Below are 20,904 nucleotides of genomic sequence, written 5' to 3' on the forward strand. Positions count from 1 at the left end.
AATTACTATTATACATTACAAATCTGTCATTATGGAAAAAACTTCAATCTCCTTAACAATACAGCTGGATCACAACAACTATTATTTGAAACACAGCAATGCTTGTTAGAAGTAGTCACCCTACTCCATAATTTTTCTCACTATGCAAAGAGAAAAAAAAAAATCAACAAAATCATCAAATACTCATATGCATTCCAAGCTAAGAAAATTATTGAAAAACAAGAGCAAAGAGACCGTTTTATAAGAAAAGCAAACCTTAATTCTGCTCTCTTGCGATAAAACAACAGGCAGTCTTAAGTCAATAAATTTCTAGGAAGTTTTTTTTTTTTAAACTTCAAAATTGAGAACTTGGGCTTTGCATTTTTGTTTTTAAGTAGGTATAACTCAAGTTTTTAATTAACACATTCACTCTAGACCCTTGCAACCAATACAACAATGTTGGTATTTCTATGACAATATTACAATACCTYTAAAGTAATTTTCATGCCCCTTAAAAGATATTTCATTATAAGGGAGTTGGTAGTGAAATAATGCCAAATTTAAAGCTTCTTTACAATGGCAGTCTCGTTCAGAAGTTATAAATCRCCAACAGCGTCTGAAACTCAGTAGATTAACAGTCCAAGGATGCTTTTTCACAGCTGCTTAAAGTAATACTCATAGTGTTGCCAAAATTTACACTAAATTTGCTGGTGGGAGAAAATCTGGCCTCAAAATAACCCTATTAAGCAAAACAGGATGGAAAACAAGAAAAAAAAAATTGGAGCGATTTTTCAGCTGGATAAACTGCCTAAGCTGTCTGTGTATGGAATCCTGACTACCCATGCTGGTAGAGGGAACATACAACTGAGGAGATGGCAGGATATCAACATACATTGTCTTGGACCTATGTGGGAATCTTTAGTCCTGGAGAATAAAGACAAACAGAACTTAAGCATGGCAGGTTTTTGCTTGTGGCTTATGCTTCTCTCCTGGGAGAACCAAAGGGCAAGAACCCCTTCACACTAATTTCAAACAGGTGGATAAGCTGAGCACCTTCCAGTTCTCTTTCGATTATGATTGCAAATGGTTTTCTTCCCTAACCACAACACCCATGATCCAGTCTAGGCATAAATTAGATACAAAGAGAATTAAGAACACACAGGCARCCATTAATCTGGCATTTCCTCAATCTGAAGTGTTTCAATTTGAGATGTAAATAACTGTATTTTTACAATGGGGTATAAAATCTATAAAGAAAGAAACAGATGCTTAGGCAGAGTCTTTGAGTTTTATCAGATTTATCAAGTATATATGAACAAGGGGCTGAGCTAAATGTGGTTTGTTTATATTGTCTTTATCAGGCAAACGAGTGTAATCATCTCATAATTTGGCAGAAGGTGAATTTCAAGTTTCTTTCTTGTTTTGGGATTGGTTTCTTTGTGGTAACACTTACGCATTGCCAATTAACTTTATYGCAGAGCAGACTAGGTATAATTTCACTTACATCATATCACTTTTTTTGGTCAGTCAAATATCTTTGCCAAAGTAGTTCTTAAAAAAATTAGGGTGAACTATCAAAACGTGCCCTAAGACAAGGAACATTTGTGTATGCGGTTACACTTTATAGTGCATTTCCATGAATAATATTCAAAGGTAGTCTGCYCCATTCTCAGCCTGCCACCAAATCATCAAATTATCATGAAATTTGGTAGCTCGTACCTGCATTCTATTGTCCCACTAGCAMTGAAGCAGGGAAGTGGTGGAAAGAAAGAAACAATTAGGCCTGACCCAATTTCACCATCTAGATACATATAGCGAGTAAACTCACTAATTGCAGAAGTGCAAAGAAACAAAATTCATAGGGCTTTGAACTCTGTGCAATTCATAGTTGTTTCTCCTATTTGGGACACATTTTCTTGGTTTTTTCCCATGTTGCAAGGAATGATTATTGAAGAGGKAAGATGCTTGTTTGCTTCCTGAAGAAGGCAGTACACACTCACGTACGTACACAGAATGAGCATAAAATCTATGGCATGTCCCAAAGAAATCGTATAGAATCTAGATACACAGTACATAATCTCAAGAGTCACACCACAAAATAACATTCAGATTGCCACAGAGAACTACCTAGAGAAATACATAAGCCTATTAGTGATGGCCATTTTTGAAGTTAACATATATTTTCTTGGTGTRTCATTTTCCAGTCGAATGTCTTTGAAAAATGAGATATTTTAAATCTATGATATGTGTAGATCTTGAAAACAGCATTTCATTGCTACAAGTATTTTTCAGTAAGATATTAATTATAATACAAACACATCTTGTGAAGCACCTTAACTTGCAGACATAATTTAGGCAACAACTTTACTGTCGGAAAGCACTGAAGTAATTCAGAGACATTTATCATAGTGAAAAAACCCAAACACCATTTTAACTAGAAAAACCCAGAACACAAGAAATCAAAGATTTTCTGATAAAGATTTTAGATGCTCAAGTCAAGTATCCAAAAGGGTCCATGCAAGCTCAGAAGTTACATAGTGAACTCAAATTCTACTCTACAACTGCAAAACAAAACTGGAATAAAACTTTTAAAACCACAGAAGTATTCAAGAACAAACTTTTGAAAAACTGTATCTGTGTCATTTGAAAGGAAGTAGGATTTTATACAGAGCCTTCACTTTTTCCCCCCTTGATCATAACAACCTTCATTTCACATCCAGGCAACTCCATCTTTTGCCTGCAGTTACTCCAGTGCAATGGTGTTTCTGGAGTTTAACAAAACATAATGCAGCAGATAATGACAACAAATGACAAAAATCTACATCTGAACTTTAAAACCAATGTAGAAATTGCACAAAATTTAAAAAAAAAACTGCAAAACAAGGGGATTCTGACATATTCTCCTCTACATCCACCAAAAAGAAACACCTAATTAGTCTTTTTTACACTGTTCATGAACTAAGTTGAAAACTAAGCTCAATAACCGTGACATGGTTAAAAATAGCTGTACAGCTTTAKCACGGCAACTCATACTGCTCCACAGGAAGAATTATTCTCCTGGTCAAAATATTTGCCTTTTCAATGAGCTGAACTTTCAGGTCATCTGTTAACAATGTAGATTCTTTCCTGTCTAGAAGAACTTTATTGTCTCTCCTTTAACAAATAGCAGGGTATTGTTCGCAGCTGGTTGTTAATTCACACAACTAGCATGCAAAAATCTTTCAAAATGCTATATGGAAGATGTATGTGATGCTTGGATGATCACATATTTTGATTTAATAAATCTCATACTTAATTCCTCTGTAAGTGTAAAAAAAATTAAATAAATAATACAATTTAAACTCATCTTTCTTATATCCTCTAATTACATCCCCAACCTTCCCTTTCCTCCTCTTCTCATCAAAAACATGGGCGCACATTACAACTGAGTAGGGTGTGCTACATAGCAAGGTAACAGCAGACCTAATTCCTCTTGAGATCACCAGTACCCAAACAGAGAGATTGCAATATGCATTTTAGCTACTGCATTGTATCACCAAATTATTCCTTTCCAAAGCAGCACYCTCCATTCTGCATGTATGATCCTACTGTCTAGACAGATATTTCTAGCTATATTAACATATGTTCAAATGATCCCCATTAACTACGTACAGACCATCCCTCACACTTACGAATCCATCCATTTTCGCACATATGGATTTCACCAGAGATTACATTCTATTTTCCTCCAGATCATTATCCAATCCTCAAAGCAATGGGCTGTGAACAACTTCTATAAAATCCAACATGAATGTCCTTAATCTATTACTGCTTTATTATCTGTCATTCAACCAGTTTGAAATGCATTTGATACGGACTATGTTGACTTAGCAAGGAGAGATTTCAGAAATCAGAATACCATGCAGTACTGTATCAGGTGTCTTACAAAAGCTTACTATACCTGCACAAGTATCTWTGTCAATGAGAACTTTCAGCATGAGAATAAAGAAATAAGTCCAGATCAGTTCTAATTGTCAGGAACACTTGGGCAAGCAGTGACTCTGCTTTCTYTAATTTTCTGCAGCAGTTCTCATTTCAACCTTTTCTAGTTTTTTTTTTTTTTGCAATCAACATCAACGTGTCCAGTGCAGTATTTATGTTACATCCTGGCCTATCCTATCTCATTCATACTTCTACACAATTAAAATTAACACAAAAGAAAATACAAACCACAATACCTTGGATATCTTCAGTTGGTTTAGGTTTGTTTGTTTTAGGCTAAAGAAAAACTGAAATTTGTTTGCTTCTATCACAATGAAGAAATATTTATTTATAAGTCACTGTAAATTGTGAACAGAACATTCAAATTTTGGCCAGAAAACAACAAGCTATGTCTGACTCATAGCTTYTTTTTTAAAGAATCATAGAAAAATATTTTTTTCAGGATTTGTGTCTCTTCTCAACTATTAATTTTCCTATCAAGTAGATGCATGCCATTAATGATATTTTTTTGCTCTCAATAGATAAGAGAATTTTCATATTGTTCTTAACACCATGGGTAGAAGGTTTATGATTAATGTCTACAGAATACACTATGAATTGTCTTTTTGTTGTGACAACTAATAGCCTCTACTTCTCATGAATCTTMATTCATTTGAATATTCACTTCTGCCTTAGTACACTGACAGTTTCATACCTATCAGACTTTTCATTGTAAGAATTAAAAACACGTAACTTTTATTTGYACATAATATAACTTTGAGACAAACTTCTTTTTTATATTTTCAGTAAAAYCTGTATTACATTATTTTTAGGAAATCACTCCTTTAGAAAAAGTGATTATGTATTATTGGCAATGCCAGTACTGGTAGAACATTGAAATAAGAAATGGTAACTWTCAGTGCTGATTGTTTTCATGGAAGTGATCTTATATATCACTTCATTTTTGTCAGAAGAGTAAAATTGAAGAGAACAGAATTGCTTTTTCTCAGAAAAGTATGATGAATGACCTGCACATTTTAGTAATTCCAAGAAAACGTTAATAATCATCAGGTAATATAATCACTCTGAAATAACAGTGCATGGTTTCTCTGCATCTAGATAATTAAAGAAAGATTCCCCTGTCACATAAATCTAAGGAAAATGTGCCTTACTTCAAARGAAAGAAAATAGACACCTTACAGAACTTTCTGAGGCAACTTTCTATCCTTAWGTGTATATTTATTTACTTTTATCTTGTGAAAAGTCAAAACCAGTGTTTTATTCCTTGTTTTCTGGCTGTAAAGAATCCAATGTCTAGGCCAGGTTGGCTGCTAAAACAATGTTGGAATTGAGGAAAAGTGGAAGGGGCAATAATAATGGATGATTTTATAATTTGATTCTGCTCTTACTAAAAGGCACTCAATAAAAATTGGCACTGTGAAAGTTTATTTGACTTAGTAATTTCCACATAAGTAGTCTAAAGTGTTTGTTGTTTGGTTTTGGGTTTGTTTTAAATACAGTGTTGGCAACTAAATAAATTTAAATATACTGGATCGAGTTTCTAGACAATGATCAATAGATTTTTTTTAACTGACTGTAACATTGTTTAGTACTTTAAAWTTWTTTATTTAATAATTTGTTGGTTTGGGTTTTTTTGAACTAAATGAAGGATCAATGTCAATGGCTGGCAATACCATTAAATTGTACTGGTTTAGAAACTAGGTATAGCTTTGAAACTYATTGCTACATGCACCTGTTAAAACAGTGAGTCATCTGTGAATGTACATTCAAGCAATTTTAATTTTTGCRTGCTACACCCCTGGATAACCAATACTGTAAGCTATTTTATGTTTTCAAACTGCATACAAATGCAGAATTTGTAATAAGTATAYTAAATCTTTTTAATAAAATTGACTTTAAAATGCTGAATACATAGTCTAGGATTTTATAATAACATTTACCATACAGAAATAATMAATTTATCAATTATTAGCTATACTTAAATAATTTCCAGAGTATTTCTACTTAATATAAGCAAAATAAGGGRCTTACACACATACAAGGAACTGAAAACATTGGATTTGGGGCACTTGAGGCACTCAGCTGCTTCCTAAACTCTCACTCAGTTACTATTCCTATGCTCCCAAATCCTTGCATGACACAGCACTAGCCTTGTAGTCTTTAGTATTAATAGGTATTTTTCCTTCCTAACTGTTTTTTATTTATATAGTGGAAGGAYTTAGAGAGCAACGCAGTTTACTTTCCTTATCAGTTTTCCCACCTTCACATAAACACTCTTCCTGCTCATGAAACTGAAACCAAAAGTAATTAAAGCGTAAGTTTTTCTACCCAAAAGATATTGACAGCACTTACACTSTGGACTTTAATTCCATTGGAGGGGCTAAAAATAATCTTTATGAATATCAGCATTTTAAATGAAATGCAGCTTAAAGTGAGCTCAACTACAAGGAGACATCCTGTCTCATCCCACTCCCTGCCGACTGCCTACTCAGCGAACAACCAGAATCCTTAGAAATAAATTATACTTTYTAACTACACTTGTGTGTCACCTACATCTTCAAACTGGCTGTGCAACAGCCTCAGAGCACATTACAATATAATCAAGGTGGACAAGGAAAATACAACCTTATTCTGCAGATTTTTTCATTACTTACATGGCACATGGAAGGTAATAAGAAGTCTCAGCAAGCTTTGCAACTTCTATGGTGAAAGTAAAATTCAGGGAATTGTAGAAGTTTTGCAACACTGAGAAATAACTGGAATCTTACTTAAATTCTTGCAAGCACGACTTTGCCATTTTCACTGTAACCAGCCATTGACACAACCAGCACAGTGTCTTCTGCTTTGACCGTGATCACCTGCCAGTGTAGCCCCTTTCCCCAAAGGAGCGCTGCTCCTCAGCCCATCCCGAACGAGCTACATCACTCAAGGTGGAGTCTGGGGACACGGGCTGAGTCAGCTCAAGCCAAGGGCAAGAAGCTGTGYAGTCACTCTGCAAGTCTGTCCAGCGAGTTGATCCAGCTGAAAATTAAGCTTGCAGTTTGACAGATCATTTTGTTTTTAACAGAGCCAAGTCATTGCTGCAACCATCCCCCCACATCTAACCCATTTTCCCCTATCTCCCTTCAAACATGCCATATATTCTTGTTCCTTCTTTTGAAGTGGCACCTCTTGAATTTCAACCTTGGCCAGTCAATAAATTGCCAGAAAACTATTKCTATAAAAGCAGTGCACAACCCTCAGCTAGGAAGCATCTGACCCAGCCACAGAAATCGGTGGGGGTGCAAAGGAAAGAGGAAGAATGAGTGGTTTGCTGGAGGAGGTAGTGGTGGCAAGCAAGGCTTGAGACACTTAAATTTTTTTAAGCTGTAGAGAAGACAGCCCTAGTACTCAAGAGTTGAAAGTGGACAAGGAATAGGMAGTCTCCTCAATGTTAAAAATTATGCCATTCAAAGAAACATTAAGAGAAGAACTAACACAAACAGTGTCAGGATGCACAAAGTTTTTCCCTTGGTCTCAGGGCTTCTTGACTGAGGCTGTTTTTTTGTGGCCTCAGTGGCTCAACAGCTCCCATGACCTCCCACACCTGCTTTGTCATCCTTGCAATTACACATATGGCCCCACAYGGAAACAGGCTGAGGAACTGCTTTAACCAACCAAACATTTCTGAGCCACAGTTTTTTGTTTGGTTGTTTTTAATTATGCCAGATCGATTTTCAAATCCTCTTAAAACATGGCCAAGCTGCTGTTGTGGCTCCAACAGAATGAACAGCTGAGTGATCTGAACGACAACTACTGAAATCAATCATAAAGCATAGCCACCCAAACACCTTCTGAGATTTAATGTAAAAGGAAGTAAAATACAACAATAATTTTTAAAAGTAACTTGATGAGTTATTATCACTCATTTAACAAACCTTAGCTTACACCACAGCAGCTCAGTGCTGCACCTAAACTCTTTATACTTCAACGGTACAATCCCTTAGCAACATTCACCTACTAACACAGTTTACAGTCCCAAGGGAAGGTCTATAATGAATGAAAAGTTGGGTATTATCCTGCATTAGGATCAGAAGACTGTAGAAAAAGGAAACAAAATCTTACTGCTTAGGAGGCCACATTTAAGTATATTTAACTTAACTGACTAAATTAATCCAATTAGCCTCTCTATATTTTTTTGCAGAGGAAAGGKGTGAAGTCTATGACCTTTCAGAGAAATTTCACTTAAATGGTCTAAAGGGCCTTCTGGCCTTAAATCCTTACTGACTGCAGAGGACATCAAAGATAACACTGCATGTGAGTTGAATACCTCTCTGCAGTTAGCCCCGCGAAAACCAAACCAAACACCAACAAAAAAGTGGACAAGTTTGTCTGTAGCTTGTGCTACAGAAGCAGCATAGCRTCTCTTTATCAGACCCAATTAGCCTGCTCCACTTTTATTCTAAGATGTTCTGACAATATTTACTTGGGGGGAAAAAAGGAAACCAAAARAGAAAAAGGCTTTATTCTGCTTGAGCTTTGGCTCAGGGATTCTGTCAGGGAGATGWGCAAATGATTAGCAACTACCCCTGAAATACTGAGTGATACACCCAATGCCAGACTATGACAGAGAAAGAGAGAAGAATTATATTTTTTGAGACAGCACTCAGGTGTCCTAATGATGAGAGCCTCCATTTTTACACAACTCTTGTCTACCCATCTTTCTACAAAAGATAAAGCAGTTTTAACACATAGGCCTTTCTTCCACTACATAACCAAGTTCCAGATTCTTGCAGAAAAATAGAGGACATCCTTATTTTACAATCAATAGACTAATTCCACACTGAAAGTTCCCTTTTCTGAACAAGTTGGATGRAAAAAAKACTTTTCYAGTGGTTTGACTGAAAATGAGATAGGCAGGTATTGAGAAGACATCTGGAAGGCAAAACTCAAATATKTGACAAAAGGGACAAATGAACAGAAAGGGAGCATTCATTTARTGAAAAGCACAGGATAAAATGCCACTGCTTCTAGCACTACTTTCTTCTTCCCCTTCTCAAAATTTCCAGTCTCAGTATAWTTTAAGTCTTTATTTAGCATATAAAGATATAAAATCCCTTTCTCCAAATCACTTCCTTTTAGTCACACACCTTTAGTTCAAGCTTCATAAATATAAACAAGTGTACATAAGAAAAAAATAGAGCCAAATAAAATATTATTTTACTAATAGAAATATAGATGTATAGGCTAGAATGATGACTCTCATTAATTCCCATTACTTTTTCTTGACAATAAGAATGCCATAATAAAGAAATCATTTTGTGTGCATGGAAGAAATCAGTTTTGTTACATTTAATAACTCAGGTTATATATATGTATATGTGTATATATATATATATATATATATATATATATATATAGAGAGAGAGAGAGAGAGAGAGAGAGAGAGAGAGAGAGGTGTGAAGAATTACATTTTTTAGAATAAACCAGTTTGTAATTACTTGAATAAGGACCTTAGCATTGAATAATTCAATTAATACTAAACATAACCAAATAGCACACATTAATAAAGAACATCAGATTTTACAGACCAACACCAACATTATGTTTAACTAAGATYTCCAGCTGTGCTGAAAAAATATATCTTACACTCTTGAAGTATAACCTAACTGATAGCTGCCCATCATTGCTTTCTTTTCGTAAGTATCCAAAGTATGAAGAAAAAAGCATAGCAAGTGATTTTATCTGGATAAATGTAGGAAAATAATATGGAAATAGATAYAAATGAATAGCAATAAAGTCTCATTGGTCACTATGAGTAGCTCAAAACCTAACATTCACGGGGACAGAAACCTCATCATGTTCCAGTGCTCACTCTATCTCCCCACTAAATCCATGTTTTGTGGCAYGCATAGATAACCTCCAAAATACCAACTTACTCAATACACTTGTTCTTCATCACATAAGTTTCAGGGCAAAACTGAGCTTAAAATCTAAAYTGATCCTTGTAAAGTATTGGTTTTACAGATAAGGTGTTTTAATGATTTTCCTCAATAAGCATTTAAAATAAAAACCCAATAAAATACTAAAAACATGTCATTAAATCTTTACTGATAAGAAAGTAGAGAAGCATGGTACAGTTTTCATACAGCTATGACCTATGTATTCTGCTGATGAAAAAAATAACAAGATTCCATCTTTATATGGTTTTAAAGATTTGTGAAGTAGTAACACTTAATATCCACTGTAATTATGGGTTCCTGTAATTATGGACATAAGCTGTCAAATCAACAACTGCTTGATGYGCCAGCTTCCATGTTTTAATCGTCCTAAAATGTTATATTTCTAAGACATCCTTAAATACAGTGATCTCCATCTTCTCATTCAGAAATTAATATTTTATTCTTGGGTGGTTTAAATAAATAAGCACAAACCTCAGGAGAGCTGATGAGTACAATATGGGAGAGMGGCAAAACAAATCAATTAAGGATCTGCCCTGATAGAAGAGAGATGCCTCTAACTTGAGTGAAATAGAAGCAGAAACACTGATGGATCTTTTGAAACAGGAAGCTAACTTATTTGCCTTCAGCATYTGGAAAAAAATCTTTGTTGTTATTGATCATCATTCCTTGATGACCTGGRTAAAAATACAGCCTATTTCAATGTTAATTCTCTAGAAACCAATGCCTTCAAAAGTCATATGATGATAAACKTGTCTGGACTTCCATACTACAATATCTTATGGAAGTTCTCTTTTTTGAGATTAAAACCAAATAGAGATCAAGTGTCCTTAATTCTCCTACTCAACACATATGCTTTCACACCATCAAATCAAAACACAAAGTACATAGCACTAAGCATATSAACCAAACAAACAAAAGAACAAATTTCAAAGCTGGGCTTTAACCTTCTCTAGCCACATACATATACTAYAAAAAACCCGATGTGCACAGACAGTTTAAATTTTATCTTTGGAACATCTGACCTTGTTACATCACAAGTGAAAATTGAYTGACCACTCTAAAACTGCACTCCTTTAAATCTTCTGTTGCAGTTTGGAACGCTTGGACACTAGTTAGTTATTCCTTCAGCTGCAGAGGATGGCAAGTTGGGGAAGAAGCATTATTTTCAGGAAACATTAGAAATTGTTTCCCTTGAAATGCTCACTCAACTGGTAAGWAGCTTTGAATATATCTATTTAGAACAACTGTATTTACAAATTCCACAGAAAAATACACTAAGAACAAAAGCTGAAGATTCTCAGTCTGATGTAAACATCATTGCTTTTACTTTGTGTTTCTTTGTTCTTAGAAAGCATTGCTAATCCAAGATCAGGTTTATCTGTGACCTAAATAAGACAGAAAAAAGGTGCAGTCTTGAAAACATGAGTGGCCACCTAAGAGTTATGGTATAAAGTTGCTATATAGCAAAAAGCCTACAGAGCAGGAAAAAACACTCTGGTTTTTCCTGTTTACAGAAAAAAATTCCATCAGTCTTCCCAATTTTATATATTATACTCCAGTGCAATTTACTATGGTTTACACTTAACACTCACAAAATAGCAGTAATTTCAAATAATGAGATTAATTCCTAGAGTTATTGTTGCAAGTGCTATTACAATTGATTTAATTTTGTGGCCGCATTCTCTCTCACCAAGTTTTCTAGGCTGAGTGTACTCACACTAAGCTGCCAGCTAGACCTTATTTTGGGATCCAGTCCTAAAGTACATCAAGTCTGCGCTGAACACTCTTTAGGTATCTAGAGCATACACTGCTGACGACTTGAGGTTTCACAAAGAGAGTTTTATCACACATACTAAAAACCTCTCCTTGAAAAATTTGAGTTCAAGTTAATACAGAGTTCAGCAACGCCAACGTATTTGAGGCGCAGATGTGAGCAGGTAATGAAGGTGGGCTCTGAACATCTGGGCAGCTCATGTCATGCTGCTGGTATTATATAACCAAGGCTGAAATCGGCCTTGTCCCAACAAAGACAGCTATGAAAGCTCCCAATGACTATTGCTGTGACATGTTTCCTGGTTTTTCACTCTACAGTAAGACATAATGGACCTGTGATAGAGATCAGGGTCCTGAACTGGATGGATCTTTTGTGTCTGTACAGAGTCATATATTTTCATTATTTCTTACAGACACAATCCCAGGTCTGTTGGTTTTAACCTTGTAAGTGACCTAGCCACTAGAGTAAAATGGAATAGTCACACTGTGCTAGCACAATCTATGTGTTATACATACATAGAACTGGGGAAAACCAGGTGCTGAAATCAAAACTCAACAAATGAGCATGATACAGCAACTAGCCAAACTATACTCCAGCTAAYTCTCATAAATTTACATTGAATTGTTTTGTACCCTTCATATGTCTAGTTATTGGTAACAAAAATGCTATCATTTCCTGATAATACTTCATTGAAAAACTGCATTTAATAGAAAGAACTTCATAAATTACAGACTTCTGAATATCCATTGAATACAACATTCCATACATCATAGTCTTGAAAGAATTTTGCAGTTAAGACATGTCCATTTCAACACTCTTAAGAATGTACCTAAATGTCTCCCTTACATATGYATTTACAAAATGTACATCTAACATTTTTCTGTGATAAATACATCTCAATAAACWTCCCACAATTTGCTTTAAACTGTGGCAACTCCAAAGTAAAGTCAAATTTTTTTCTTATTCCCTAAACCTAGCAAATTTCCATAATCCAGTATTTTACAGSAAGTGGAGATGCTTAGAGAAGTGTTTAAACATCTCTGCAAAATGAAAATCACAAAGTCACTTAAACAACAACAAAAAAGAAAGAAAAAAAAATAGAAAAATGTGTATTTCCCTCCTTCCCTGTCAATCCACGATATAAAAAAAAACAAAAAAACCTGGGGTTTGATTTTTTATGTATTACTAGGACAATAAGCAAAGAACGAGCATTAATACCTAATTCTGTTAAAAGGTGTAAACTTTCAGAAACTGTGGGGGCAGAAGAGCTAGAGAGGCACAACTACAAATGTGGTTAGGCCACTTGAAATACACGCCTTATCTTTCCCCACAAAAGAAATGAAACAAACCCTCAGACTTAACATGGCTGAGAAGAAAGAAAGATTTGATCAGAGCTTAACTAATTTATTCCATGTACTGTGATTATAAAATGTGAGCCTCACTATAGAATCACAACAAAACTGAGTTACAGTAGTTTAATTATTCAATACAACTAATGTACAGCTAAAAGATATTTAGAAAATAGTTGCTTTATTTTGCAATTAATGCTACAAAAATGGCTTTMAAGTAATTTAAAAATGTAAATCAATGATTTAAWTTTTTTTTTTAAATCCATATCCATTCTATGTCTTCATACATATTCATAGATGCCTAGAAAAATATCTGCCACAGGTCACCATTAAGGGACACATGTAAATCTTCTGAGGATGTTTATGAAACAGTAAATACTTTTGCCTTTATAGTGTACTGAGCTGGTAACACGGCAGTTTTCTTTTCCTCTAAGTAATATGGAGATAAGTTCAAAGAAATAATTTAAAAGAGCAAAAAATTCTTGTGTGTGTATATATTAAAAGCTCATCAGAAGTTAGAAAAATAAAAGCTCTTAGAGAGATACCACTGCTTTGGAAAAATATAATTGATAATATAAAATATTGAACTTTTAGTACATTTTATGGACTAGCAACATACTGTCAGAGAAACCACATGGTATGTTTAATATGTGAATTATAAATATTTTATTCTAAGATTTAAAAAAATAATCAACCCTGTATTTATTGACCCMTAATATCTATCACATGGCATCCAGCCATTCAAAAACTCAAAGGCAAAGAAGAGAAAAACAGGGAAAGACTTGTGCATCCCTTTTTACCTGGCAAATAGTTTGTGGAGCTTTTGCTTCTAACAGATACTCAAAAATAATACACTGCCCAGTAACAGCASATTTGGAATTTATTACAAAAGAATAAGAGTGGCATTATAGGCCCGCTTATCTGTTATATCCAACAGATCTGCACATCCAGATATCACATATTCTGCTTGAATAAGATGAAAGCATAACTGTTAGCAACTTGGTTTTTTCTACTGCTCTGGCACAGATCAGAAATGCTGTGGCAGTCAGGAAGAAATGAAGCTGCACCTACTGAGAGGTCTAAAAGGGACACAGCATCACTGATGCTGTTCCAGCTACGCCAACCTTCCTGAAGAACAAGGGGCTGTGGCATGTCTCATTAAACTCTTTGTGTCTGATAATTTATCCTCATTGAAGAGGTGCTAAACATCAGCATAGTGGAAGCAACGTTCTGTGATAATACAGTCTTGTAAGTTGGAAGTAATTGTTCTGTAACTCTAAATGTGATTGGCATYGCAGTAGTAAACCTCTGATTGTCCACAAAAATCAAGAAAATCACAGTAAAAGACAGACAGTGAAGGCTGAGAACCATCAGAGCCTCACATGCATTGTGGATGAGGCACCTCTCCCCCTTTCCCACTTTCTTTCCCTTCCATCTTTTCTTCTGTGATGGAATGAGCAATTCAAAAGAAGTTATACAGAACAACTTATTTTGTACTATATTGATTTTGTACATGTATATAGAAAAGAGTTTTGTGCATAAAACCTGCTAAGCCACCTCCTTCTCTGTGAACSTCTTGTGGTCTACACAGGTCACAGACAGAGGTTCATTCCTCTGCTGGCATGTGTCTGAGCTCACCCTGGGRGAAGCCCAGAGCCTTGCCAGTCCAGCAGCACCATGGAGGGCAGGGCACATGGGGAAAAACCCAGGGGCAGCTCAGGCACTTCCCCTGCAGCAGCAGCACAAGACRGGGCACTACTCCTCAAGTTTGTGCAGAGTTCTGGGCTAACTCAAGCTGGTGAAAAGCAGCTTGCCAAAGGATATGGAAAAGTCAAGTTTCTTGCACTAAATGTGATGACTCCATTCCTGCAGTGCTCTTGAGTTCATGCTCGGGTTTAAAGAAGTGCAATTCACTCATGGAGGATGAACAGTTAATCCTCAACCCTATTATAAGTCAGATATATAGTTCCTAAGGAGTGGAAGAAACACAAACACATCTGATGTAAATTCCTAGTCTCATTTATTTGGGTAGGGTCAGTCAAGCAAATCCAAGTCTTTACCCTCTCCTGAAACAAGCAGTAACATTTCCACCAGTCCTCAAAACAAAGTCATAAAAACCCAAGCATTACACCTCAATGACCATAAGACCCTCCTTATGAACAAAATCTTTAACCAAGATCTTGGGAATCGGCACATCAGAAACAAGCAGCAGARAATAGATCCCAAAACAATTGTGACTTCCTGAAAGACATGTGGAATTAAAACGAACCATTTCAATGAGGAAAAAATGGCTATTGCCTAAACAGCCAATTCTAATTTATTATTAAAAGCAATTTTTCATCAAATAGCCATAAGAAATTACAACAAACTCCAAGCTCTATACCGYAGATAATGGATCTACCATTTCAGTTAAGCAAAACAAATTTTTTAACTCTCCAGTAAATGCAAACAAAACATGATGAAGATTCAATCGCTGCAGTGTTACTAGGGTTGTGAAAGAAATTTTAGGTTTAAGTGGGTAATTCCTATGCAGTATCAAATTTTCGACAAAATGACAGCATTTCTCCATCAGTTTTCTACACTCTATCATTTAAAAAACTAGCACAGTAGATGAAGAACAGCCCTCAGGATCATTTTGTTTTACTTGTGGCCGCTACTGTATTTGCAAAGTTTAAATTTTCTTGGAATACRTGTCTTTGGACTCACTTATTAGGTGATTAAACCTGACGTATAGCTTAATGCAAGGCTACATAACTTCAGCCAGTTGCTCCTGAAATTTGTTTTAGTTTGTAATTTCACTGGATCTATATAATTTAATGTCCAAGGCTTTWGTTCTAAAAATAAAACCAAAAGTACTGAATCATCACTGGAAGTAAAGTATCACCTTGAGAATACTTGACACCTGTATGAAAAAATGCATGTTTTTTGCAAGAAAGTGGAAGAATTTTTWAAAAAATGTATTTTYCATTCTATAAAACATACAAAAATGTATAATTTCAAAGTACAGAACTTTTAATATATTAATCTGTAATATTTTAATCGAAATCGGCTAAGTAACCTTCAAACACTAGGTAAATGAGCAATGCCAAGGTGAAATACAGAGTGAAGAAATGTTGTCAAGGCATAGGTGCATTAGCAAAATTCACAAAACTTTTCCTTTCTTCTTAGTAAAACCCAGTATAAATGTTTTGATATGACCAGCAATCGTAGCCCAAGCCTAGCCAAAGTTACACAGTGGGCAACGTACAGAAACACTTGGTAGTTTGGCTAGACAGGATGTCCAGYGGCAGAGAACATCAATACATTTCCACCTCACCTAATGCAAGAACAAATTATTAAATTTTATGAGCAAGAGATTCTTCTAAACTCAGCACAGATTAGCAGTTGTCTCCTGACTGTCACTTGGTACGTCTGATCTGCTGGCTAGCACACAGTTGTCCCAGAGAGCACTTGTATGGAATCATTTCCACATTTCATCAAACAAACTTGTCATGCCAACCACAACTCAGGATGACTTCAATCCCAGACATCACTGCGARGGTTTGCCAAAGGAGGTCAAGGGATTTGACTGCAGAGAGAGCAAACATAGTTGCTTCCTAAAGAACCTTGGAAATTAGTTGGATACTCTCCTTTTAATTACTCCAGTGAAAATGACAAGTACCAGTAACAATGTTTCAATTGGTGGGAAGCAAGCCAAAGGAAAGTCACCAAATTGAAAAAGAAGGAAACCCTACTATCTGCCCAAAGGGCTGCACAAAGGATTTTCCAAAAATCACACCAACAAATCACAGCAGACACATATGAAAAAAGGTTCCGTAAGATGTCAGTGCCTATTGAAACACAKGTGGGGAAATAAAAACCCGATTGCACCTTCTCTTATGTTTACCTTTACCTGTCTTGTTCACTAGTTTCTCCATGTCTGTCCACCTCACTAACAAACACAYTGTCCCTTGAAGAATCAAACTTGCAAACAGAAAAATTATGTCATTCTCCTCTTCCATACAGGTTGGCAACACTACCGATTTTTTCCTTTTCCATATAGAAAAAAGAGTCTCTTCAACATGTTTCAGTAAGTTTCTACCCCATTAAAATAAAAAGGGGGGAAAAGGCAGAAAAAAAGGAGAAATAAGCAGGTAGTCATCACTACAGTCTCTAAAATGCATGGGAACAAATGACACTGAGGATACACAACCAGCCCAATAGTCACACTGACAGTCCATTAATACATTTCAAGGTCTTGATCTTCAAATTTCAAATCACTGGCCTACATAGAGAACAGCATCCCTTCAGGGATGAAATCCACAATAAAAAGAGGCCCACAGACAAGTGAATCCATCAAGATTTCTTTTTTTTAAAGAAAAATAAACTTACCTTCATTTTTTTATAAGAGGATTTTTCATTTGTATTTTGGAAGAACCATGACACRTATCAGCAGAAATAGTTGGCATTCATCCTTAAGCTAACAACTGCAAATAGATTACACAACTTTTTTTTGATCAAGACACCAGATCAAGATCCAGAAGGAAAAATGAAGATATAATAAATGGKACCGGCTTTCAAATATCAGATTCAAAGATTATTGCATGGCATGAGTTATAAAGAAGACAACGATGAAACAGAAGTTAACCCACAGTCAATAACACAAGCAATTCACATAACAGTTTAAATTACTTAATACTTTACACTTCAGGTCAACTTGCAGCTATGTCCTTCCTGAACTGGTGCTCACTATATTTAAATTATTCATTATTTTATGATTTTTCAGACATGGCTAGAAAATTAATTATAAGACAAAACTTCTCAAAAGTGAACAACCATTTAGAAAAAAGAGACAGCTTGACCACATCTGAGACCAAAAGCATTAACAATTTTGGCATGTTAAATAAACTTTGCACTTGCACAGCTAAAGAATGTGTCTGATTTTTAAAATTCAAAACGTATCTCWTGAGGTGTTTTGCAAAAGCTGCTTTTGCACAATGGTCATCACATGCCACCTGCCCAGAGAACAGCCATGTCTGACAGACTACGAGCCTTTTGAACAAGCCAATATTCTGCACACAATTTAAGACAACCAAGAAGAGTCATGCGCARTGGTCACTCTTAGCCTCAGTCCAAAGCCCAGCAAACAGAATTCTTCYGATCATTTCTTTATGCCCATTGAAACCCGTATCTCACTGTCCATCTTTGATCAAACACAGCAACACGCAAAGAGCAAGCCATGGCCACAGCACAATCCACAGGCCCAACTCCACACACCAAACAACTTCTTCCAAAGTTAAAGCAAGTTTTTGGCAATCTCTTGAGACACAGAGTAGTTCCCAAATGTCTYTCCTACTTCCAGGGATGATGCCTTCAAGACTTAAGTCACATTATGTGGATGGGGAAATGTGCCAAAGCAATTAACCATGATTTATCTGCCTTGGGAATACAGGCCTTCCGTCTTCTTTCCAGTCTATCAGTTCAGCACCTCTGCTTGACAGTCAACTTGCTTAAAATACAAGCCCACCCGGGGCACCTTCCACTGACTTCTACAGGGTCTGTCCACCAATGGCATCACCGATGCAACTCCATTAACCACAGATACATATGCACCAGCTGTACAGTAAGACATCTTCTGTCAAGTGTCCTGAAGGCTGTCTGCCTCCCTTTAACCTTAAGAGTTCCAGCCTCTGGATATATTTTTTTTTTATAGATCGCTGTCTGGATGCATATTAACTATGAGATTAGAGMATTTTTGGTTTGGGGAGGCCATTTCTTTATCCAAAAGGCAAGAACAGCTCCAAAACAACAACGGCTTTTCCCTCCCAAGGATGACTTCTTGTAAAAATAAAAACAAGGAAGTTCAATCCAAGAGAACCATGATGCTTTTCAGTTAAGGGCAAGGATGTGMAATTGCTACACATAAGATAGGAAATTCAAAGTTCGGCTGTCACCTTGCTCCCTTCTTCACCCCAAGACCTCCCTCTCCCGTCAGCACATGCTTTGACCACCTCCCGAGTGACGAGTGAAGGATGGCGTGTCAGAGCCTTAACTTTCAATCTTTTTGGCTTCCCTCGCAACCTCAATCCTATCGTTGGAGCACGAAGAGCTGAGAAGTTTAAATTTTAATATTTTGCATCGCCGCAGCTTGCTGCACGGCCAAGGCACACGATGGTGGCACAGGACTTTGGCATGGACCAAAACCCAAGAGGAAAGCCCCTCTGCCCTCCCCCCCCGGCCCGGACAGAGGCAATAACTCGGCTTTGCACACATTTTTGCACAGCGCCGGGCTCGCACTTCGGCGTGCTCACTGCCGGGGCTGTCAGCGCCGCTCGCCTCATCCAGCACCCCCCTTCTCCCCCTGGAGTCAAAGTGTTGTGTGAACGTGGGGAAAGGACCGGGGGGGAGCGCAGGCCACGGTAACACTTTGCCGTCTCCTCCGTTCAGTCACATTTCCGTCCTCCTCCAGCAAAACTGGGGAGGGAAGGGGGGGCGGGGGGCCAGGCTGGGCACACACGCAGGCGCTGGGCCCAGCGGGAAGGGGCAGCAGCCGCGGCAAGTGTGGGTGACAAGCCCGGCGGCTCTCCCGGGGAGCAACAAAAACGCTCTCGGGTGCGGTGGGGTGGGGTGGGGTGGCCGGCGGGGCCGGGGGCAGGGCCGGCGGGGCTCGGGGGCTCTTACCTCGTAGAGTTCCTCGGAAGCCATGCTGGGGGAGCCTCACAAGGTGGAGTTGGGTGCTGGTTTGGAAATACTTTTGTTTCACTTGGTGTCCGTTTGGCCTCCTCCTCCTCTTCTCCCTCCTCGTCTTCTTCTTCTTCTTCTTCTTCTTCTTTTTCTTCTTCTCCTCCTCCTCTTCCCCTCCTCCTTCTCCTCTTCCCGTCCTCCTCCTCCTCCTCCTCTTCTTCCTCCTCCTCCCTGCGCGTCTCTCTCCAGCGCAACTAGCAGCTCCGCTCGTTAAATGCCAGTGAGGTGCTCCTGTTCCTGCCCCTGCTGCTGCTGCTGCTGCTGCTGGCGCTGGCGGCGGCGGCGGCGCGGGGGGGGTGCGCGCACGGCAGCTGCGCAACTCGCCCGCTCTCCCCGCTCGCCCTCGCACACCCCGGCGCGCACGCACCCGCGCGCGCGCCCTCGCGCGCACCCGCGGGAGCACGCAGCGCGCGCACAGAACTCAGACGAGTGCTCGCCCCCCCGCCCCCCCGCACCCCTCCGTCCGCCGCCGGCTACGCTCGCTCGCTCCCTCCCCAGGAACACTAATCGAGCGCAGAGAGGCAGCGCCACACGCGAACCGCCGCTCTCCGCCCCGCCGGCTCCGCCGGCCGCCCCCCCCCCCCGCCCGGCACCATCATCCTTCTCCTCCTCCTGCTCCTTCTCCTCCTCGTCCTCCTCCCCCCACCCCATCCCGGCTTTGATCTCCCATTGTCTGCTCAGCTGAGCCCGGCGGCGCGCGGGGGGCGGCGGGGGCGCGCGCCCGGGGCCGCGCCCGGGAAACCGCGGGTGATGGGAGCGGGAGGCGGGGAGGGAGCGGGGGTGTGGGATGTGCCCGCGGGACGGACGCGGAGTTCGGAGCGGGGCGGTGGTGGGAGGACACGGGGCCCCGCGCACGTGCGGGGCCCTCGTCCCGCCCCCGAGTTTCCCCCGTCCGCAGCCCCCCGTGCTCGCCCCTCCGCGACCCTCCGAGCTCCGCTGCCCCGCGGGCTTCGCCATCGCCCAGTCCCTCGCCCCGCGGTGGTGCCAGGTATAACGCGTCTGCACGCGCTTCTTGCCCTTCCAAACTTCCTCGGTTGGATGCCTTTGCCGCAAAAGAAACTGAGCAGCCCTCGACGGTGGCTGCCAACACCGGATATGTGCCTTCCATCTCCCGGCTGACCGTGTTTGCCAAGCCGGGAAGGCCCCGCCAAGGCCT

General features: G+C 38.8%; 1 protein-coding gene across 1 annotated transcript in view; it reads right to left on the reverse strand.

Annotated features, from left to right (window-relative positions):
- Window positions 1-20,086, reverse strand: part of CDYL (chromodomain Y like) — a 103,711-nt gene extending 83,625 nt beyond the window's left edge. Inside the window, exon 1 of the mRNA XM_057369143.1 lies at window positions 19,686-20,086. Within this exon, the coding sequence (XP_057225126.1) occupies window positions 19,686-19,709 (24 nt within the window). The 5' untranslated portion in view covers window positions 19,710-20,086. The remainder of the gene's footprint in view (window positions 1-19,685) is intronic.
- Window positions 20,087-20,904: the final 818 nt, after the last annotated feature.

The sequence above is a fragment of the Malurus melanocephalus genome, unplaced genomic scaffold, assembly GCF_030028575.1.
Source record: "Malurus melanocephalus ecotype Western Australia unplaced genomic scaffold, MMel_1.1 scaffold_103, whole genome shotgun sequence".
Classification (NCBI taxonomy): domain Eukaryota; kingdom Metazoa; phylum Chordata; class Aves; order Passeriformes; family Maluridae; genus Malurus; species Malurus melanocephalus.